This window comes from Eumetopias jubatus, unplaced genomic scaffold (genome assembly GCF_037043125.1).
Source record: "Eumetopias jubatus isolate StellerSeaLion01/CBP00866 unplaced genomic scaffold, mEumJub1_p1.0 scaffold_2, whole genome shotgun sequence".
In the NCBI taxonomy this organism is placed as follows: Eukaryota; Metazoa; Chordata; class Mammalia; order Carnivora; family Otariidae; genus Eumetopias; species Eumetopias jubatus.
Genome location: NW_028274808.1, coordinates 16,822,852 through 16,846,573, shown reverse-complemented (window position 1 = coordinate 16,846,573; position 23,722 = coordinate 16,822,852). Strand labels below are relative to the sequence as shown.

The 23,722-nt window shown below is 39.0% G+C and overlaps 1 protein-coding gene across 18 annotated transcripts in view; it reads left to right on the top strand.

The window, feature by feature from the left end:
• SORBS2 (sorbin and SH3 domain containing 2) overlaps window positions 1-23,722 on the top strand; it is an 89,166-nt gene that overhangs the window by 12,590 nt on the left and 52,854 nt on the right. For 10 of the 18 annotated variants that reach the window (XM_088021383.1, XM_088021370.1, XM_088021378.1 and 7 more), the window contains 6 exons: window positions 6,969-7,107; window positions 10,569-10,741; window positions 15,360-15,426; window positions 16,339-16,383; window positions 19,123-19,312; window positions 21,472-21,586. In XM_088021383.1, the coding sequence (XP_087877509.1) occupies window positions 6,969-7,107; window positions 10,569-10,741; window positions 15,360-15,426; window positions 16,339-16,383; window positions 19,123-19,312; window positions 21,472-21,586 (729 nt within the window). Of the gene's footprint in view, window positions 1-3,304; window positions 3,341-6,968; window positions 7,108-10,568; window positions 10,742-11,517; window positions 11,542-15,359; window positions 15,427-16,338; window positions 16,384-19,122; window positions 19,313-21,471; window positions 21,587-23,722 lie in introns of those variants that run through there. The other 8 variants (XM_088021377.1, XM_088021373.1, XM_088021384.1 and 5 more) reach the window with 5 other exon arrangements.

Sequence of the window (23,722 nt, the reverse complement as noted above, 5' to 3'; positions counted from 1 at the left end):
AGGCATGGAGAGCTCAGTTACTTTAAGAGGCAGCTCTGCAAAGCTCAAGCCATTGCCTGGTCTAATTATGAGAAAGTATTTATAATATTGAGTCATAATCTGCCTTAATTTCTGCATATTCTTCCCCCAGAGCAAAAGAGATGAAGTTCTCTCCCTTTTCTATATGACAGTTTCATATTTTTGTTCTCTCTACCCTGCTCTTTGCTTTGTGCAAAGCATTCCTGTGCCTTCCAAGCATTTCAGTTGTTTTTTTTTTTAATGACTCATTTATTTAGAGCTATGACAACACACCAGACACTGGACTAAGTACTTACATTTCCACACCTAATTTTCATGAGCTTTAGGAGATGGGTTTTATTAATGTCCACATTTTACACATGAGGAAGCTGAGGCCCAGGGAGGTCACAGGACCTGCCCCAGTCTGTTTGACTCCAGATCCGCAGGTCAACCAGTAGCTTCCATTGCCTCTGTTTTCTGATATAACTTGACTCTTGAACCCCATCTTCTGGCACTGTTCTTAAAATATGACACCTTCCCATGATTCAAAATCATATTCTCCATCTGAGTAGCACAGAGGACTTGCAGTTATAGATATATTTTGTTTGCTTGCTACTGAGTTCATTTTATTTTTAATTTGGTGGCTTTAAGGAGGAACATGCCTTCTCCATGCCACCATGGCCCCACCATTCCTTCTTATCTAATGCCTGGCCCGATCTGCACCTTCTGGGTACATTCCTAGCCCACGGTAGGAATTTGAGTTGGCTGGGCCTGCACACCACCAATACACCTTTCCACTGCTGACACTGATCCTTCCTGCGTCTCCTTGCTCCTTAATTCCTCAAGGAACCCAACCTAGAGTTAGTGATCTCTTTCATCAACAGCTTCCCCTTAGCATTCTGGGTTGAATTCATTTGGACCAAGATGTTCAATGCTATTCTGAATAACCAAATGCTCTCTCTTAGAATATTAAGTATCTTGGGGTTTAAGTGCTGTCCCTTTCTTTTGTAGAAACCAGGCAGCAACAAACTGGTGTTTCGAGCTCCTCCCTCCCTAACAGATTAACAATTGGAGAAAGTTAAAAGGAACGTATACCAACAAAAGTTGGTGAGACTTGGCCTATTGTCAAACACCTTAACCTTACATGTCTTGAAAGATGAAGGCAGAAAACAACTAAGATAATTTTCTGCAGTCATCTGTCTGTCTGCCACCAAATTCCATAGGGGAAAAAAATTACTCTTCTTTTAAGTTATTTTTTCCTCCTCTAAATAATCCAGATTAGTAACATATTTCCTCTCCCCTTTTCAGGCTCTTGCTCTTACTCATCACATTCTCCTCAGAGAAACATGTATAATGTAGTTTTCTCTCCTGCTATATCTGAGAGAGAATTTCATTAATGAGGAGATTTTGTGTAGGTAGCCTATAGAGTTGATTTTTTTAGTTTTGTCTATAGCAGTTTAAGTGTGGTGTGACTCACCAAGTGTTATTTCATCTGTTACACACACATATATTAAGACTCAAAATTGTGAACATATCAGGAGATAGTGAGAGAAGTTCAAAAAGTGAAATAGTTTTGCACTCTTTTGGAAGAACCAATGAATGGGTAAAGACCATTCCTACACACGATGATATAAACCAAATTGATCATATTACCCATGACAATGGTGGTTTTAGAGAATAGGCTTTAGTGTTTGACATGTAGCAACTCCAAAAGGATGCATACAGGGAAGCCAATCCACTGAGGGTTACAGTCATTAGATTTTCCTTTCAATTTTGAAGGGAAAAAACTACTTTGAGCATATAACTCAAATCCTTTGGCATGATTTATATTACTTAACAAAATTTTCACTTTGCATAAGCAAAACTAAAGAGACTCGTTATATGGAAAGCTCTTTAGTGAAACTGCATTATTATAAGAAATTCCATGGATGCTATCCTCACCCAAGATGGCTTTATACTGAATTGCATTTGGACCTCTAGCAAGATTCTAACATTTTAAATTATAATTTGTGTATTTTTCCTAAGAGAAGAATCAATAGTTTTCATGAGATTTTTTAAGGTAGCTATGACTAAGAGAAAGAGACATATTTGATTTTAAGTATTCAATTAAAACTGTGAGAAAAAGAATTAATTATGACTTTTTATGAGATCTATGACATCAACTGTTATTAAAATGATGGCTGGCCAAGAACACCAAATAGTACCATTTAAACTTTACTAGGCAAGATTTCTAAGTATATACAGTTTTCTTTAATTCATTCCCCATCCTTGTATTAATGCCCTAGAATAGTTCTGGCTATCGGTCTTCCAACTGGCACTACATCAAACACTCAAAAAAAAAAAAAAATTCTCTTCTGATGGGGGTAGGGAGGAGTTGAGAAAAAAATATTTGCTTCAGAGTTTCCTTTACTCATGATGAGCCTGATGCTTATCATCATAGTTGACTGTGTGGTTAGACATCACAATTGTACGAAGGGATAGTTACAAAACCTGTAATGGGCCATCCACTCTCTTCCTTTCATGGACAACCCCTCCACCATGTTTAGCCTCTTGGGTTATATAGCCTTGGAGGTATTAAACCTTTTGTTTCTCCAGTTTCTTTCTCCTTTACCTAGACTTAAAACCAACAGCAGCTCTAACCAACTGGGGTACCTTCTAACCATCATCAGGGGCTAATTTTTGTGTCCACTTCATTTTGGCACACGGGTAGCTCTATTTGCACTGCTTGGATATTTTAAAGTTCAGTTCTCTTAATATCTTATAGTGAAATCAAAAAAGAGATTCACTGAGTGGAAAGGAAACAAAATTCCCTTTCCACTTAATCACTTTTGGCTCATCATTCTTTATATCTGTAAGTCAGAAAAAAAATGAGGCGACCTGTTTTATATTCAGGGGACAATTTCCAGGGTGGGGGAGTCAGTAAGGAGAAATCTGCTATAAGATTTTTCTATTGAAAGGAAATGAATTCTCCAACCAATAGACAACCTGATATTATTTTGCTGTCACAGGTACCAAACACAAAATTCCATTATGCCAACACTCTCAAAGCTCCCACTCAACATTACAATGCAGTGCCGTGTGAAAACTGGTCTTATTTCCAAAAACACTTACCGGATTCATTTTCTTCATGTTTCCATGCTTGTTCTGTACTGTGTGCTGACCCCTAATCTTTTGAATGTATTCCTTAAAGGTCTTGCAAATACAGCTGATGATAAAGCTGAATAAAGCCTTCTCTGACACATTGCAAAAAGAGATGTTTTTATTAACTGGATAATGTATATCTCTTTGACTCTTCCCTCAAACTCAGCCTGGAAACCAGAACTTAGCTGCCAATGTGCTGGAGGTAAATGCTTCACAGACACACAAACCACACCAGAAGCTTCTCCTTCATGCCTTCCTTCTGTGGTGCTTTTTAACTGAACCACTTTACCCAACAGTGGCTCCAGCCAAGGTCACTGACGCCGCCACCACCTGCTGATTTGGGGCCTTCACACCTGCACAAACACCCCCCCACCGACCCTCTCACACTGCTTTTTATAAACCCCTTCTCCTTGCTCCTGACCTCCTGACCCACAGTCATACCTCAGGCTCTCTCAGGTAGTCCTCCCCTGCCACCCCAGATGAGCTCAAGTGGCTGACTCTTGACACCCCTGACCATTCTGGAACCTTCCCCAACTGTGGGTCAGAAGTCTGCCATGACAGATGGCACCCCCATCACCACCGCTGCTGTCATGCATCAAATTATTCTTCCTTCCTTCGCCTCCAGTGCTTTTTAAACAGATCTCTATAGGACAAACACAAGGACTGATTGATTTCTTGCCTGCCGTCTCATTTTGCTGCCAAGCATTTTTATTCATTTAAGTGTAAATTATATCTAAGCCAACTCCATACAGTCTGTCCTTCCAGAAAACCCTTTACAGTCATCCTCATAAACCCACTTTGAGATGAAAAACTCAACTATCTTCTCCTCACTCATTTTAGAGTCATTTATAAACGACTCTCTCTATATTTATACCGTGTTGCTCTAGCTAATGAGTTGTACAGTGATTTGCCTTGATAATATTTTTAATCTTTAAAAAAAGAAAATGTCTCAGAAATTTAGATAAGTATATATATAAAATATTATGATGATTAGATTATAGGGAAAGTCTAAAATTTTTCACAAATTCAAACCCAGTATTAAACCCTGGTAGATGACAGTTTACCTCTGAGATTCATACGAATGTGTCCTATGTGAATAGTTCATGTAGCCTTGTTTCTCACATACACAATTGCTGACCGCATGATGCTTATTCTTGCTTCTCTCTAACAGCTACATCTTTTGAACCTAGCTGTCTTACAGGGATGAATGATGTAGATACTCTTTTAGTCTACAATGCAGGAATTTAGACCTCTGATTTTTTGGAATTATTTTTCCTGAGCCATTTTGGCATAGAAATTTGTGAATTCATTTATGGTTTTATATATCAATAATTTATTTTCCACTTAGAGCAATATAGAAGTACTTCCTATACATATGACATCCTTTAAATATGTCTTTAGGACAAGCTGTCCCTAATAAATGATTCACAAATGACTAAAATGCTTTGAAATTTTAAAGTACAGATTTTCAATCACATATAATGTATATAGATAATGGCTTCATTTTGAAAGTTACATAACTCTAGGCAAAAAAAAAAAGGAATTTTTTTTCTAAAATTGATTTCATAATGCAGTTTGATATAAGCACTGTTATAAACAAAATTTTAGTTATGGTACATAGATTTTATGTTGTGTCAAGGTCATAAACCTGAAAATTTCATGCAGGGAGAAATATTATAAGCCATATGTTTTTCAAGTTGCAGTTATAGAAGACAAAAGATACTAAAAACTTTTTAGTATCTTTCTTAAATACTTAACAATACTTTACATGGGATTTCGTATTCATTCAAAGGCTGGATATAAAACTTTGCTGTGAAATGTTCCAGTTAGTGACTGGGCTACAGAAAAAAAACTCACTTTCCAAGGCACACCCCACCCCTATCACTACAGCCAGGAGCTCAGCAGGCCTGGGCCTCTCCTCATGTTCTCCTGTGTTTTCAATAGTTACTCATTTTTAAAACTTTAAAGAATGGTAGGGCCTTTAGCCAAGGTACAGAACAGTGATAATATATCAATTTATGCACCAACCGATTCAATTTGCTGTTTTCAAGACTCTTCAGGAGCCTGAGAGGCCTACATACAGTCCTGTGGGCACAACCAGAGCTAACTGTAACTGAACTTAGTTTCAACTTACAAGTGAAATTGCACCTAGGTTCTCCAAGAGATGATTTTCCTAATAATTATTTCACTCTAACAATAAATTATTTTCTTAAAATTCTAAGGGTATTATTTCATTAGTAAACTCTTACTTGGTTTAACGGGATGAAAGCCTAAGTCTATCTGCAGTATTTATTTTTTTACCCATAATCAATGTTACTGAAACCATCAAAATAGGATTCAAGGCAGCTTTCCTAAGTTTAGTAACCAAGTAACATGATGGTTTTTAAGAAGAATTCTCCTGCTTTTAACACTCACTGTAACACCTTATAACAATAGGATTGGAATTATATTTACACAGAACAACCAAACTGATTTGGGCAAGGTGGCAAAAATATTCTCAAATAATCCATCAAAGTTACAGACAGGCTCTGAAGCATTTGGGGTAGGCCAGCATCTCACATCGTTTGGATGTCCAGTGCTCTTCAGGGAGCAGACCTAGAGGATATGGTAGCTTCTGTCAGGAGAGTGGTTTCTGGAACAGCTTAGAGAAGTACCTAATCAGCAAGCACCATCATTATAATGGAATGTTGATTGACTGTAGGACAGATGTGGTATGGCTACAAAAGAGTGAAATTAAATTAACTCTTGGTCATTTCAAAACATCTGCTTTAAAGTGAAAAATCATGGAAATATGCAATTGACTACCTACATTTCAGGCCTGTATTTTAGAAGTTTAATCTGTTTTAAAATAAGGAGGAAAAGTTCACAAATGATGGTTCTTTTTCTATGTGCATATGTGTGTTTGTGTGTATTCAGCTGTAAGGTATTTTAACTAAATGCTTTCACTAATGTTTTGTCTCATTCCCATGCATTATGTAATCTCTACCACACTGGGTGCTGTGTTGTGGATAGAGAGGCATCCTTAACAGTGGTGAGCTCAACCTCTTGTGAACTCAGTTGATCCATTTCAATTACAGTATATATCTATTGAGTATCTACTACATTATTAGCCCCGGTTGAACGCATAGAAGCAGATATATGACTCTCCAACAAGTATCTTGAGATATCACTGGGGATATAGAATACTCAGATATAAAGCAATCAAAACAATATATTATTAAGAAACCAAAAGGAGACCCATAAAGTGCTAAATGAGCTTGGAATAGGGAGAAGCCAGTGGTTTATCAGAAAAGCTTGATTCTTCTAGAATAGACTGCTTCATGATATATAAATCCAAACAGTTGTGTTCCTTATGTTAATACCTCGCCTAGAAACATCCATTCACTAGAAGATAGCCCTAAATCTGAGAACCAATGCCCTTCTTCCTGTCCAAGAAGATTCCTTTCAAATCCCTCACACAGAGCAGTGTGACAATGTTCTGACCACTTATCATGACTATAAAAGCAAATTCACCCTCCACGTTTATTTTATACTGACTCCCACGGATGCTTTTGGCATCTCTCTTGGCAGACTGCCATGTCAGCTGCTTCTATTCTTCCTAATTACCTCCTGTGCCCTCTGACATGTAAGACAGTGATTTCAGAAATGAAGGAAGATAGAGAGGACATTGAAAAAAATGTACCCTGTCCCTCTAGACATCAGTTTTCAAAGTAAATAAACATTTGACAGCTGATGACTGTCATGTGATTGAAGTCTCTTATTGTCATGTAAAGGAATGATGTTTACAGAGGACTATGTGCTGTAACAGGATGTCTTTGCTCTTTTCTCAGAGCCAGATAACAGTGAATGGAAACTCTGGAGGTGCTGTGAGTCCAATGAGTTACTATCAAAGGCCGTTTTCCCCTTCAGCTTACTCTCTCCCAGGCTCGCTCAATTCAAGCATTATCATGCAGCATGGCCGCTCACTTGGTGAGTCATTTGATAGTCGTGATTTCCATGACAATTTCAATATAGCAAGAACAAACCACATGGGAAGATATCAGAGTAATTTTTCAAAAAGGAAGGAAGAAACATTCAACACTCCACTATTTAATGACCCTATCCTAGGGGAGGAATTAAGAGTTGAGGATTCAACACGGGAGAAAATAGCCATCCAGCGAACCCAAAACGATAATGGCTGCATCTACCTCTGAGGCTATTAAGTGTTTGGGGTAGAAAGAAAAAAGTGGCCAGTTGGGCAGGAGAGTTCACACAACCAGAACATTCACGTAGCACATTTCCACGGATGACAGATACCTCCATGTTCAACACAGTCTTTTTTGTGGAAAAGCTTTCGTTGTAGAAAATGGTTTGGTATATGTAAAGAATTGTTTAACAGTTAAAACAGTCAGGGCGCCTGGGTGGCACAGTCATTAAGTGTCTGCCTTCGGCTCAGGTCATGATCCCAGGGTCCTGGGATCGAGCCCCACATCAGGCTCCCTGCTCCACGGGAAGCCTGCTTCTCCCTCTCCCACTCCCCCTGCTTGTGTTCCCTCTCTCGCTGTGTCTCTCTGTGTCAAATAAATAAATAAAATCTTAAAAAAAAAAACCACTTAAAACAGTCTAACAAGGGGACAGGCTGCCTCACCAAACAGTAAACAGTAAACCACTGCCTCACAAAGTAGGAAACTACTCTTTGAACTGAGACCAAAAGAATATCATCAGTCAAGGATAGCAGTTCCTTTAAAGAATGATCCCTGAATTTTATAGAGAGTTCTTAATCCTTTGAAAATTTAAGAATTTGATGAAAGGGATTTCTTCTCCAGAAAAAAAATGAATATTTGAACATTTATAAAAAGTTGTAAGCATATAATTTCATGGGGCTTGTGACCTCTTTGAAACCTCCTGGATAAGAACTTGTACCATATAATGATAAACATTTTTATGTGGCAAAATATAGTAGGACTGTTTAGAAAATAACGTATTTCTTAGTTTTTAAAAATGTTTTAAAAAAAGACACTGCAAACACTAAAAATCAAACCAAATCAAACCATCATCCGAATTTAAGCTGAGAAAGTTTCCATGATGTTGAGCGACTGGAAGGCTTCCAGACAGCAGGGAGGAAGGTGGTAGAAAGTGAGCGAGCTACACACCTCTCAGAAAATCAGGAGAGGACCGATGCCCTGGCCACCACCAACAAGCAACAGAAAGAAAGTAGAAAACAGGGCTTTCACTCCCATTTCCTCATTAATAGCAAGCAGCATCTTCCCCAACACTGTTTGTTGAAAGACGTGATGCCATCAGCTTACCCAGGAACATTCAGCATGTACATTGTGGATCTCAGCTTCTGTAGTCAACAGGACCTCTCTAACACTTACAAGGAGCCCTGAGACTCATTAAAGAAAAGTCTAAATATAGTTGTGCCTTCTCTAATGCTGCTCCTGGGGATCATCTGTGACTCTTACAAAGATGTCCTTTTAGAGCATAAGAAAGTAGAATGCTTTTGTGCCAAGATGTTGCTCTTAAACAATCAGTCCATAGTGCAGGATTATGACGGGAGTCCATTATACCTAGATTTTTTTTACAGAGCTATGAATTATCACACATCTATAGTAAAACTACAAGTTATTCTAGGTCGTAATGTTTTCCCAAATAATTATTATCGGAGTCTGACCGTCTATCCTCATTATCTGTCTTAATAAACACAACTTTGTCCCTTCCACCCCAAGAAACAAAATATATAAATACTTGAATGCAGACAGGCTTTCATATTAGAACATATCAATGGGTAGATTCACATACAAACCGTACTACCTGGAAAGAAATTCCCTCTATAAACACAGTCGAACATATTCCAATCGGCCAAGTGCTGAGATAGGTCCTGAGGAGAATATATAAATCTATCCTGCCTTAGAGAAACTTTATATTGCGTTGAGGCCAAAAGACTACAAAAATGAGAGTAAATGGACCTATAAAAGACAAATAAAATAAAAGGCTAAACTTGTATTATGTAGGCTATAAATTCACTACATCTTGTGAACCGTATGTGAAGACAAAGTTAATACTGTTTGCTTGGGCTGGGATTTTGATATGAGGTGCTCAAAAAATACTTGTTGTTTAGTAGAAATACCACCATCACGGTTCCCAACTCAATTCCTTTTGGGGATTAAGTGGGAAATCATGTGTCTTCACCTGGAGTTGCTTGGAAAAGATACTGCTTTTACATACAATGACAGATGAGGCCCTTCTTCATCAGAAATGGATCAAAAATGCTTTTCTGTTGCAAACTCAATTGAACATAGTCATAATAATGATAGCAGTTATAAATGTTATAATAGATTTTCGCTAATAGGGATCCTCACTGTACTTATCCCTATAATGATGAGTTAAATCTTTTTAAAATCTTACTTATGAAGTTTTATATAAATTTGTTACAAAAACACAGTCATATCTTTTGAGAAAGAGAGAGAGAGAGAGAGAGATAATCCATTAACGCTGAAACATTAGAACTTTTCCACAGTCACATGAAAAGAGACCTTTTTGAGTACCAGATCAGACAACCTATGTCAAGAATCAGTCTTGCTCACCAAAATTTTGAAATTTATTGTAAAAAAGCAGGAAGTCATATTATCAATTGTACAAAATGAATGGTAATAATGTTGATCTTCATAGATACCTGTGAACTAAGAGTAAATGGAATATATAGTACATAAAGTCCTTTCTGTTTCTTAGCAAAGTATACTAAAAGTTAATAAATATGGCATGAAGATAGGAACATTGCATCTAATGTATATGCTTTGGGCAATTTTTACACTGAAGGGGCAAGAAATGGGTTTTGGTATTTTAAAGTTAAGGCAAAGATATTGTGGCCATCATGGCTACTTAAATAAACATCAACATCAATAATTTAAAATCATTTATTTAATCCAGAAGCTTTCACATCTAAGTATATGTTCAGAGGTGAAGATTTCTTAATGTGATTTTTGTTTTTATTTTTATGAAATTGCTGCTGTATACTTGACAATCATATCTTTTATTCTCAGAGGACATTTCAGCATTTTTAATTAATAGTAGTCAGCAGTTTCACAAAAATAATATTAACGTCTCTGTTTCTGCCTCTTCACCTATAAAACGGAGCCCCCGCCCCAACACACTAGAAGGATAAGACATGTACTTTCTTAACACAGTGGCTGTTACATGGTCACACGGTCTTTCAGCAAATGCTATTCTTTCCTGCACCCTTCTTCAGAAAAGCACCTGTTGTTATTGTTGTGTTGGGTACCTACGTGCATATTAACAATAGACGGCTCGAATGTAAGGTAAACGGGTTAAAAGAGATAGTGATGGCAATGGATTCTGTGTTAGAGTTGGCATCAACATACAAGAGGCACCTTCAATTCATGATTCCTTGTGCATCCGATACATTGTATCTCCCCACACGGTCTCCGCAGATTCCGCGGAGACATATCCCCAGCACGCGCAGTCTCTGGACAGCACCATGGGCAGCTCCATACCACTGTACAGATCCTCAGAGGAAGAGAAGAGAGTGACGGTCATCAAAGCCCCGCACTACCCGGGGATCGGGCCCGTGGATGAATCCGGAATCCCCACAGCAATTAGAACGGTAGGAAATGCCAGGGTGCACGCTGTTGCAGGGCTGGGCATAGACTCTACAAAGGATGGATTGTCGATGGCTTTGTGTATTCCGATGCTCTTATATAATGAGGATGGCCCTCTGTGCCATCTGAGTTCTTAGGAAATATTATGCTGTGTGTGGCAGAGAAAGAGAAAAAGAACTTGTCGATCGAAGCTGATCACACAATCTGTTTTTGCATTTTTAATTGAAAATCATGAAAACTGTGATCATGGGAAACCAAAAAAAAAAAAAAGAATGTTTTTTTTTTTTTTTACCTTTTTCCAAGGAGTGTTAGGGCAACAGAGAGAAAAGAGAAGGAAGAAGGAAATGTGAATTCTTTGGCTGCATTGAATTCCCACGTTCATTGCAAATAAACCAGCGATTTGTTTCTTGAAATGGCTGTGTGTTCACATCAGGAGATTGGGAGCTGTGAATTGGGCATTGGGAGGTGAGATGATTAGAGTGAAGGGAGTTAATGTCATGGAAAGGAAAAACTGAAGAAAAATACACATTTTAGTGTCCCTCTTCAGCTGTGCCCGCTGCAAGCCCTTGGGGATGATAAGTGAAAGTGTTTGGATTTTTTTTTTTTTTTTTAAGTCTTTAAACTCTGCCAAAGCATTGCTCAGTGTGTCAGGGCAGCCCCTTCTGGCAAAGCTCAGCAGAGGCAGCTATTGAGAGAGCCTGGGCAGGCAGCGGCTCGCTGACCAGTCTCCTTGCAGAGAAGGTTGGGGCTAGCCGGCAGAAGGAAGACTCTGGGAGCCAGGATGAGAGCAGCCGCGCCTCTGCAGGTGAATTGGGGGGCTGTGCAAGAAGGGGGCGCAGGCTGAACACAAGTGCCTGCAACACCCACATACCTGGGGGTTGGAGGGGGGAGGTGTTGCCAAGAGCTGCTTCCCTGGAATGCAAACCCTGGGAGGCCAAAGACAATAGCGGACAGAGGAAAAGAATGGGAAAGGGATCAGGAAAAAAAAAGCAGTGGTAAGATTGCATCTCCCATGTGGGGATGAAGCATTCTGAGAGAAGAGTTAAAAACTGATTATTCCAAGCATCTGTATTAGAACCGAAAGCCAGAAAGTCAATCGGTACAGCAGTTGCTGGGGTTGTAGACTCGCTAGATTCTGGGAACACTGAATGTGGCTAATTACAAAGTCCCACAAATCTATGTTGGACCTGATGATTGTCATATTTAAATAACAGAAAAAGTTCGGAGATTGTGACTAACAGTCCTATGACAACTACATGTTTCTGGTGATGCCGTCTTGTCATTTGTGTGCCTTTTAAGATTTCTGACTCAGAATGGTTAAATTTGAAATCTTTTTTCCAAATAATGTAGGGATGCAGTGTCAGACAGGAATGGTGCCCCTGGTTTTGTTTCCTCAACCCTCAAGTCACAGAAGATACACACATGAAGAGATCCCTGGTTCTATGTTGTTAGAGGTTTCTGTCTGAAAGGATTGTATCTGAGATCTCTGAGTGTGCCTTTAACATAGATAAATGATATATAAGAAACAACACAAAAAGCTGGACCATTTTTTTATCCATAAGTCATAATTTTCTTACATAGCAAGGACTTGCTTGTTAGTTTTCAAAAGGAAAAAAGAAACAGACGTCATAGATGGTTCGTGAAAATCAAGGAGTATTAAAATTCTATATTGTCTTTCTACTTGCAAATCAAAAGCATGTTTAGATATGCCTAAGCAAACACATGTACTAAACATTCAGTGCTAGTTTTCCTTCCATAAAATAGAAAAGAAAATATAAGCAGCCCAGAATTTCCTTATAAGGAACCATAATTTTTATGTACAGTTGTGGTCTTATTTAGACTTTTAAACCTTTACAAAGAAGGTACAGGTCTGTGAAGACTCTTATTCACGGTCCCTATTTTTTAGCCTTGCTGAGCACATCCCCAAGTATAGCTGTGTTTATAAATGTTGAGTCAGGCCATCTCTGAGCCACAGCAGGCCAAGAATCTCCAAGGTTGTTTTTCTTTCTCATCTGTGTAGAAAGTAATGATTATCAGACTCAAATTGCTTCACGTGGAATTCTGCTCAGTGTATCCACCAAAGGCAGTCCTGCCTCAGTGTATCATGTTATGGTCTCATTTTAGACAACCAGCCTATACCAAGGAAACAAAATTTTGTAAAGTAAACTAGAAATTCTAGAAAGCCAAAAGTCAACAAATGTACCTTTGAGTTATTTGAATGAAGGCTCCCCCGTCTGCTCTCTCTCATGTGACCTGGGATTCTGTGTTAGCTTTTTACTGCCATTCTTAATGGCAACAAAAATCGCTAGGGTTCAGGTCCCAGGAGGTTGTCTAATTAAAGCCAGCTCGTTAAGTGAAATACAAGATTCTTTTCTTCTAGTTCAAATATAACACTGTTTGAGCCTTTTCAAAGCTAGAGAGGGGCAAAAATAGAATAGAATCACTGTATACTCTTGTGTAGAAAATATGTGTCCTTTCCCTTTTTGGAAGTCTCTGCATGATACATCAGTGTAGAGTTCTGATGCTTTGTAAACTGTAGCAATGTAAAATGCAGGTGTATTCTGTCAAGATTAGAGGAAACAACTGAATAGTGAATTGCTAGTACTTAACTGTGCATACAAAATAACCTTGAAGGACACATACGAAAGCAAACGTCCGTAAATTTGAGTAGACTTCTATTTACTTCATCTCAGTATTAGCCATAACATGTCCATGACAAAGAAACTTTAAATGCTTAGAGTGCTTCTTTCAGAAAGGGACAGAGAGTTTTAGTATTGCCTTATACCAGTTTCATATTCCTCTTTGCCAACCAGTTGGGCACTTCCTGGCATCTCTGTGCTCACCATATAAAGCTAGCAGATGGCAGAACTGAGCTCCTGCCTGATCCATGCCCTCCAGCAAGTGAAGAAAAAAAATCCTGTCTGTCAAGATACATTGCCATATACAGTGACATAACTTACTTATTCGATTTCCTTGTTGCTATTGGTTGTGTCCAGGATGGCTGGGAAACGTGTGTGCACAAAGTTATGTCTTATTTTCTGTTGCTGAATACCTGAAGGAAATAAAGCTTAACCAAATAGAAATTGATCTTTTATGAACATGTCCCTGAAAGATACATGTTCGCTACTATGTTTAAACCAGCAACGAATAAAACTAGACGCCTGCTTCGACACTGCCCTCCTCCCACCAGCGCCCGCCCTTTGAATATAAGGTCAATCAACAATCTCCGCAGCTCTTCCTTTGTAGAAAGAGCCTTAAATGAATGAAGAGGTGATTCATAACAAAGTCAAGTAGCTCTTAATGTTAATCTGTATTTATAGCGATTATCAGAACCATATATTCTTAGAAACAAACTTTAGATACGGCACAAATCCCTCAATTTCCAGATGAAAAATGCAATTACCACATTTCTGAGGGAAAAAAAAATAGGATATAATATCCATACCAAAGCTCAGTCTAAAAAAGTACAAGAATATTTTTATGGCAGACCTAACAGAATATTTTATATCAAGAAAACTGTCTCGGAAAATCCAGCTTATTTATTACTGGACACAGAATGATTGAGTTTCTTGCTGGAGTATTTCTGGAAATGTTGAGATAAAGATGTTGCCGAGCAAAATCTTTAATTATTATTATACAGATATAGGTCTACTTTCACAGGCGTATAATCAGGTAGCATTCCATCCAATAACCTGGATTCATTCACTATTTTATCCTTAAATATGTAATGTTCCTTGAGCATAGCTTATATTCTAGGCATTGTTCTAGGTCTTATTGTATATGCGGCTTCATTCCATTTCCATAACAACCCTCTGATGTAGATATAATCTCATCTTAGAAAGGACAAACCTGAGGCCTAAAAGCTTACCTAACTGGCCCAAATTCATATTGCTAGGAAGTAGGTAACAATAATTAAAGGAAGCAAAGATTTGAATCTAGGTTGAGCTGACACTAATTTCTTCTTTCTACTACAGTCCACTGTTTGTATCACGCCCAAACCCCGGGGTGTGTCAGGAGCTTCTACTCTAAAAGAATTTACAATTTAGCCAGGCAAATGTTGCATATATTTTTTTTATCATGTTTAAACAATTTCAAAACAATATCTACACCTTTTTTAGATTTGCTGTAGGACTATGTCATATTTTTCTCTAAGTTTAAGCTGACCAGAATACAGTTTGAAAGTCAAAAATATCCCCTAGTTAATTCTAAAAATAATGTTTTGAACAGAACACTCACTAAAATGTTTTTAAGGATAATGGTAATTATCACCAAAAGGAGTTAAGCAAACCATTATAACACCACAACTTTTATTCCATGCATTTGATATAAGTATGTTTGTGCACATATCAACTCTCTAGTGCTGGGCTCAGTATGATTTGCAAAAATTAAAACCATAGCATATAATGTGCCAGTTCAGCCTCAACTCAAACAAGGGGTGACATATTTACAAACTGCAGGCATAACTGGATAAGTTACTGGTACTGTCATCACGAAATAGATTTTGTTTTTAATCCCAGAACAGAAATCTGCTATGAGAAAAGATACAATATAGAAGGAAGAACATTGAGGAACACTGTTGATTTGGAACCAGTTGTTTTAACTCCTGGACATTCTCTTTTATAGACAGTTGACAGACCAAAGGACTGGTACAAGACAATGTTTAAGCAAATTCACATGGTGCACAAGCCGGGTATGTATGTTACTCTGTTTTCTGATCAGATCCTCCTGGTGGAAGGATGTATATGTAGACTCCTGTATAGTTCTGGTTCACACAAACTGTTAAGGGCCTAGCAACACCACAGCCCTCCCTCTTTCTCTTCTGTTCGCCTTCTATCACCCTCCAATCACAAACACCTGTGCTCCTGCCTCACCCCTGAGCTGCCAAGAAGCCTCTTATTAGCTGACCCTTGGAGGGCTGCCAGGTGCTCTGCTCCCTCCCTCCTTCCCTGTCCACTATCTGGAGCTGTGTGGCGTGGTGTGTGCTTAGACAGACTCATTGTTCTCTGTCCACACATGTCAGCTCCTTATCGAGAGAGTGAGCAGAGGTTGACAAGAGATCTTTAAAGCACTTCCCCGAGGAAATGCATGATTCTGAAGAGAAGGTTGCCTGAAGAAGGGAGGAAAAGGCATTGACCTTGTATGCTGGGGAGAGGGCCGCCGAGCAAATAGGTTACAGACAAGCGAGGACAAACTGCAGAAGCCCAGCAACAAAACAATATTAGAAAAATTTTAAAAAAAATGATATTATGAACTAGGCAAAATACATTGGTTTTCTTTTTTCTTTTTTTTTAAGATTTATTTATTTATTTATTTGAGAGAGAGAGAAAGGGAGAGAGCCAGCCAGAGAGAGCAGGGGTGGGGTGGAGGGGCAGAGGGAGAAGCAGACTCCTCACTGAGCAAGGAGCCCAACCGGGGCTCCAACCCAGGACTCCGGGATCATGACCTGAGCCAAAGGCAGACGCTTAACTGACTGAGCCACGCAGGCACCTAATACATTGGTTTTCTACCAAATTTGTTTGTTTGTTTCTCTGAAATTCTACTATCTTGTTATGATATGGTGACCAAATCTGTATTACCATAATATTTATGTTTCGTTTTCTAGATGATGACACAGACATGTATAATACTCCTTATACATATAATGCAGGTAGGACTGGTTTCCTTGCTCGCGATGAATACTGTATGCTCGGCAATGCTTGGAAGCACTTCACACTCACCTTTTTACCCCTGTTTGTGTCGCATGTTTTCAGTTTATACAATCAAGAGGATGCTGTTTTCCTTTTCTCAAAGCATGCATGACCAAAGGATCGATCTTTTCTCATGGAAATGAGAACTAATACTGTTTTCTCTCATTTATTCTCACTGTCATTTTATTCTGGGCTTCAGGAATGTTTAACCCAAGTCTGAAGGACAGTGTGAAAGAACACACTGTAACTAGGGTACAAAGTCAGATAAAGATCTTTTATCAGCAGCGAGAGTGATCACAGTTGCATAAGATCTTTCAGATACACTTCACAAAAAACAAGTTCAGCAAAGTATTCTGTGACTTTGTCTATGCTTGTGCTCCCAAAATGCAACCATTCATTGAAGGATTTCTTAAAAAATCCCACTCCGCCGAGCCACTTTCCTGACTCAGAGTTGCCAACAGTCCTAATGGCACGACCGCAATTCTGGGCGTTTCTCCTTGCAGTTGAGTGTGTTGGTATCGTGTGACGTGGTTGCAGGCTGAAGGACCCCTCCAAAACATTTCCCTTTCTCCTAAAGGTCACATTAGGGGATCCTATAGAGGGCCTCCTGTCCCCGCTCAGCCCCAGGCTGGAGACTGTTCTACAAAATCTGGATTTCCTTTCTTTAGAGCGGGCTCAGAGGCTCAGGCTGCTCCCCTCCCCTAGGGGTCCCCTTGCCAGCCTGGCCTAGAACTGCACAAGATTCTCCCCTCCTTGATGCCTGAAGGCCGACACTCGGCCCCCTTACCTGTTAGGGATTCTGCTAACTAGTCTCCAAAGACAAATGGAGAGGAAAAACCAGACAGAACAAGGTTAGCCAGCAGCAAGACCTCTGAGGTGTCAGCCCTCCCTCTTCCTGGTGATACCGGGAAGCCCAGGAAAATGTTTCCCTCAACTTTTATTCCTAGCCACGGGTACTCCAGACTCACCTCCTGGGTTTAGCTTGTTAACAAAACAAAATTCAGCCAAGTAAATTTTAAAGATATTATTGGCTTTATTCAACGATTCACGAATCCGGCAGCATCCAATCCAGCCGTTAGAAAGGAGCTCTGAAAAGCTTTCATAGACAGACAGGAGCCAAACAAGGAAGCTATACTGGGAAAAAAAAAAAAAAAAAAAAGTAGGTAGGTGATTACAAGGTTACTTTTCCTTTAGGGGATGGCTGGTGAGCTCACTAGTGCTGGTCAGGCAATTCCTGATTGTCTGGTTTAAGATTCCATTTCTAGCCGAGCCAAAACTGTAATTAATTAGTCTCCATTTGTTGACATGGGGCTCAGCATACATGAGTGACTCCATTTGGGTCCTGTTTTGTTTTTAACAAGCTGTAAGTTTGAAGTCTGATTGTAGAATCCAGGCAAAATAGTAAGGGCGGACATTGTCTTTTTCAAGATTTATTTATTTATTTTAGAGCGGCAGGGAGAGAGAGCGCCAGCAGGGGGAAGGGCAAAGGGGGAGGGAGAGGGAGAAGCAGACTCCCCTGCTGAGCACGGAGCCCGTCGCGGGGCCCCATCCCAGGACCCTGAGATCATGACATGAGCCAAAATCAAGAGTCAGATGCTCAATCAACTGAGCCACCGAGGCGCCCCCGGACATTGTCTTTTCATTTGTCACTGCAATTTGTACGGACCCTCAGGAGAAGCAGATGAATGAAAATTGACCTAACTCAAAAGACTGAGGTGGCAGGAAATTCAGAATTTTTATAATGATTTTTACTGAAATTCTGTATCCATTAGTAATTAGTAAATTGAACAGTAGTTACATACAACCTTGCAGAGCCCTTTCCAGACAGTTTCGCTGTTTCTTTGGCAGACAACTGCAACCTCCCTCTCCCCTCTCTACAAACCCTGCGGGCCTCGGGGCTATGTCTAGTCCTTCCTGCCTCTTTTTGTTTTTGTTTTTGTTTTTCCTAAACCATCCCCCTGCCCTCTTCCCCCACCCACCCACCCAAACCAGTCCTCCAGGGCTCACCCCAGTGCCATGAGTTCCATAATATCCCCTCTGACCAATCTACCATCTTCTAAAATCTTTAATTCTTAATGTGCATTTTCCTCATTTGGCCTTTATCATGTTACCAATTATTTTCAATCACAATTCTATCCATGTCTCATTTCACCAGATACACTACAAGCTTACAGAGGATTTTGGTGTCCTTAAGCCCAGCTTAAGGCTTATACACAGCACATATACAACTTGCTCAATATTTTGTTCGATTGTAATTAACGTGTCAATTATCACATGTAAATCAGAGCTTTTAAAGTAATAGAAGATATTTGGAAACGATTCTGTGAACTATTTTTAATCTTCCTCTGAAAACTATGTTATTAATTTATATTATCCAGGAGAATAGTTGCCGAGTACCTCCAAATTTATCCCTAATGCCAGTCTGAATTATTACTAATTTCAAAATGATTGTTGAAGATTTACTGTAACCATTGTGTACAGAATGTATCAATAACAAATCAATATGTTAATCACAATTAATAAATTAATAATATTCATAAATCGATTAAGAAATACTGCCCAATGCATGCGTCATGAATATGCTTACTGATAAACATGTTGGGAAAATCACCAGATATTTTGTGGGGTATAAATAATTTAATGTGCTTTTAAAATGTTATCTGTTTCTGTTTGTTCTGTTGTGTTGTGTTTCATGATAGGCCTGTACAACTCACCCTACAGCGCTCAGTCACATCCTGCTGCAAAGACCCAGACCTACAGACCCCTCTCCAAAAGCCACTCCGACAATGGCACCGATGTCTTTAAGGACGCCTCCTCCCCTGTCCCTCCCCCACATGTTCCTCCTCCAGTCCCACCACATCGGCCAAGAGATCGATCTTCAACAGAAAAGTAAGGCACTTTCCCCCAAAGTGGCCTTTATTTAGTTTAGGAGAAAAGTAAGACCATCTGACATTTAGTAGAAGACTCAGTGCTTACGTTACCGAGACAGGACACGTATAACCTGAGTCAACGCATGTGCCATGTTGACCTCTATTGCGATTGTGGCAAACACAATCTTGATTCATAAGATCATAATCACCGAAGCTTGAAGTAACATGAGCACAGTCTTTTTGATCAATAAATGCAAGTAACAAGACAAATAAATAGAAATAATTGACACATACTTCCTTTGACATTGCATGTCAGAGACTCTGCAGTTAATTTTCATTTTCCTCAGATTTGAAATGTTGGGTCTATTAATGATTTACAGTTTCCCCTCTGGTACACAACAGTCTCTTTTGGAAAGCAGGCAAGGTTGTTCATAAATAATAAATAAGGCATTAGTTAGTGTCTATTTGTGACTCATTTCTACCAGCTTCTCAAGATGATACCAATTTTCATTTCCCCACTGAAATTTTTATAGAAACTATTCACACAAAAATAAAAATTTATAAACACACTTTTACTGCACAATTTTTATTAGGATTATGACTAATAATCCTACTTATAGGTAACTTTTATTGAGAGCTCACTATGAGGTGAGCACTATGCTAAGTACTTTCCCTCTATTATGTTGTTTAATTCTGAGAATGACCCAATGAGATATGTTCTATTTTAAACCCATTTTAGAGAGAAGAAACTGTGGTTCAGAGAATTAAAGTAAATAGCTCAGCTCATACAGCTCATATGTCCAAGCCAGCATTCAAACTCAGCTCTGACTAAAGTGATAGCTCATGTGATCCTAGCAATTAATAACAATATAAGAATTTTTCAGCATTAACACTAATTATTAAGCACCCACCTATCATATCCATCCCATAAATATTGTATTTACCCCATTGTACCATTAAGAGTAACTGATGATCATAGAGGATACAAGATACCATGAAATAGACACATATCACGTGTGAAGAGATCCTCGCTTTAATCTCATGATAAACTATATGTTTATGAGTGTGATGCCTTAAATTTGAGAAATAATTGTCTAGACACAAAATGCCATCTCTGCTATTAAAAAAACCAAAATTAACTCAAATTCAAATGTATTATTTGTCCTATGTTTAGTAGAAATAAATCTCTCATTACGAAATATGATTATCTCTTAAAAATTTCTAGATGGCTTCCATATACATTGTCTCAAAGGAAGCCTTCTTGTGCCCTCCGGCTACCTAGAAAAGCTTTACTTTCAAAGTCCTTCATTGACCTCCTTTTGAAGGATATTAGTTCAGGAATAAGAGCTGCTTCCAAGGTCTCTTATGCAAGAGGATGGCTGTCTGACTCTGGTTTTTCAAGGGTAATACCAAAGGAGGCTCTTTCCTGCCACACAGCTTGCTTCTGTGGATGGCAGCCCAAGTGACACTTTTGTACTTTTCCCACACTGTGACGCCACTTGCGGGATAAATAAGCTCAAGCATGGTGTGCGCATTACTCCTTGTCACTTAGGATCAAGGATGCCAGGTCACAGAGTGGTAAACTAAACTCACATAACTCAATGGACCATAACCACCATTTACTCTAAACACAAATATACACAGCTGTAATTTGTATACCATCCCAAGGGTTTCCCAAGCAGAGCACTGGCTGCATGCATATCTATATGCCCCTTGTGTGAGTTATTGAGCCTGCAGGATCATATATGAAAAAAAAATTAGAGGAAAATATAATATGAAATAGAAGAATGGCTTTAAATCATTTATGTAAAACAACATATGAATGTGGTATTTTTTGCAGATTAACTGTTTATCCTGAGATACTTTTTTTAAAAGATTTTATTTATTTATTTATTTGAGAGAGCGAGCACATGAGAGGGGAGAGGGTCAGAGGGAGAAGCAGACTCCCCGCCGAGCAGGGAGCCTGAGCCCGATGCGGGACTCGATCCCGGGACTCCAGGATCATGACCTGAGCCGAAGGCAGTCGCTTAACCGACTGAGCCACCCAGGCGCCCCATATCCTGAGATACTTTTTAAAAATCTATACTAAGATTAACTTTGTAAACAGATAGCAAGTGGCTTTCCAGTATTGCTTGAAGCATATAGAATTATTTTTATATAATTGGTCTTTATTTCTAGGCATGACTGGGATCCTCCAGATAGAAAAGTGGACACAAGAAAATTTCGTTCTGAGCCAAGGAGTATTTTTGAATATGAACCTGGGAAGTCATCCATTCTCCAGCATGAAAGACCAGTAAGCACTTGTCACTAAACAGAATGCCAGTTCTCTAGGCTTCTGGGTTCCCCGGCAGACCTGAAGTTTGTATCATTTAGCAATGTTTGTTGCAAAGATAATTTGTGGATTTGGCAGCGTTTAGAAATCAAGTTGATTTTGTATCGTGATGCGTGCATCTTGTCTGAGAATCGAAGATACACTCTCTAATATATTGTCCCTACCAACCAAGGAGGGGGCCCATTTGCATGTAACGATAGCTGTGCCTAAGCATGGCCCTGAGCTTAATTGTTTAAAAATTCATAAATGCAATACTTAATTACTAGTCTACATTGCTAATGAGAAAAATCATTCATTAGTCTCTCTGATACAAACGGGCCCACACAGTGCCCATCCCGTCCTCTGTCGTTTGCTTAATATTTCTTTGGATGAAGGGGAAATTTCCCAAATGCCTTTCTTTTAAAAAACAAGTTGTTTTAATTGATTCTTGTTAAATCTCTCTCAGGTTACCAAGCCTCAAGCTTCCTGATTGTCAATCTAATGGATCAAGATTACATTTAACTTGGCAGAATTTTTTTCTAGTTATTTCATGTATGCAAACAAAAAGAGAGATAAACTTGCCTCTTCTAAGTGCAATTTAACAAATAGGTTGTTTCTTGGCCCTCTTGGTTTTTATTTTCCCAGTCCTCCTTTCTGAGTGCTCTGCTTTCCCTCCTAGATCAGTGCCCTTGGGATCTCTTTGAAACTGTAACTCCTTTGCATCTCTATCAAAACCTGCTTCTACGGATCCATTTATAATTTGCACTCCTCCGTTGTTTTAAAAGAATTTTAGGTGCTGTCAGTGAACAGGAAAGAAGAGTTTTCTTTGTTCACTCCTTTAAGAGTATCCAAGAAAGCATATTATTATATATAATGCAAGGCCAGCCCTGAAATTTGATTAGAAAACTTTGCCTTACCACACCCAACATGAGTGCCCTTGGTTTAGTTTTTAAAACCCTGTATTCATGGTTATGTTCTTAAGAAACACGTTCAAAAACCTTACAATCACGTAATTCCTACATAATATTTATGCAAGCCTTCTTTGCCTGTCTTCAAATAATTCCTATCTTTTAGAGTAACAGAACTTCACCAGAAAAACTGAAAGAAAAAAAAAAAAACAGAAGAAGAACAGGATTGGTTTGCAGGCTTAGTGCAAACTTAGAACCTGTTCACTAGCTTATACGATTGAATATCATGATACTTTGAAATTTCTAGTCTGAGAATTGAGTGAACCACGATGTTACCATGGCATAAAACGGAAAGTAGCAAACTAATTATGCAAAATAATGAGCCTCAGATTTAAACGTAAATAACAAAATGATCATTCATGATCTTTCTAACAATTTATAAGAATGTTGCGGTTGTACTGAACACTTTAGTAGCTGTGGTCTCAGGAAACAGGATTGATTTTATTTTTTTTATTTATTTATTTTTATTTTTTTTAAAGATTTTATTTACTTATTTGACAGAGAGAGACACAGCAAGAGAGGGAACACAAGCAGGGGGAGCGGGAGAGGGAGAAGCAGGCTTCCCGCTGAGCAGGGAGCCCGATGCAGGGGCTCGATCCCAGGACCCCGGGATCATGACCTGAGCCGAAGGCAGACGCTTAACGACTGAGCCACCCAGGCACCCCAGGATTGATTTTAGAAGCTTCCTCACTGGGATATTTCTGTTATTTACTCATTCAACAACATTTATTGAGCACCAACTATGTGCCAGACATTGTATTGGGAGACAGTAGTGAACAAGACACAGTCTCTACCCTGAGGAACTTTGAGTCTTTCTTTTGATGAGTATGCAAAGCTGGGCTTGTATTCTAAGAAGAACAGAAAATTCTGGGAGCATTTGCATAGCTGGAGATTTAGGTATGGATAGGGCTCAGCAGCCACAGGGAAAAAGGAGTGGAAGGAAGGAATGAAGAAACTTGGAAGGAAATGAGAATGGATATCTTATGGAGAAGTAGAAAGAACCAACATTTTTATTCCTCCTAAACAATTTTGCAGGGGGACAACGTTGTGCAAAAGTATTTGGGCTTGTCATCTGTATCATTTTGGCCAGGCTTTTTTATTCTAGGACCAGGCTATTATCTTTTTTCCTTGTCATCAATCCTGAATTCAT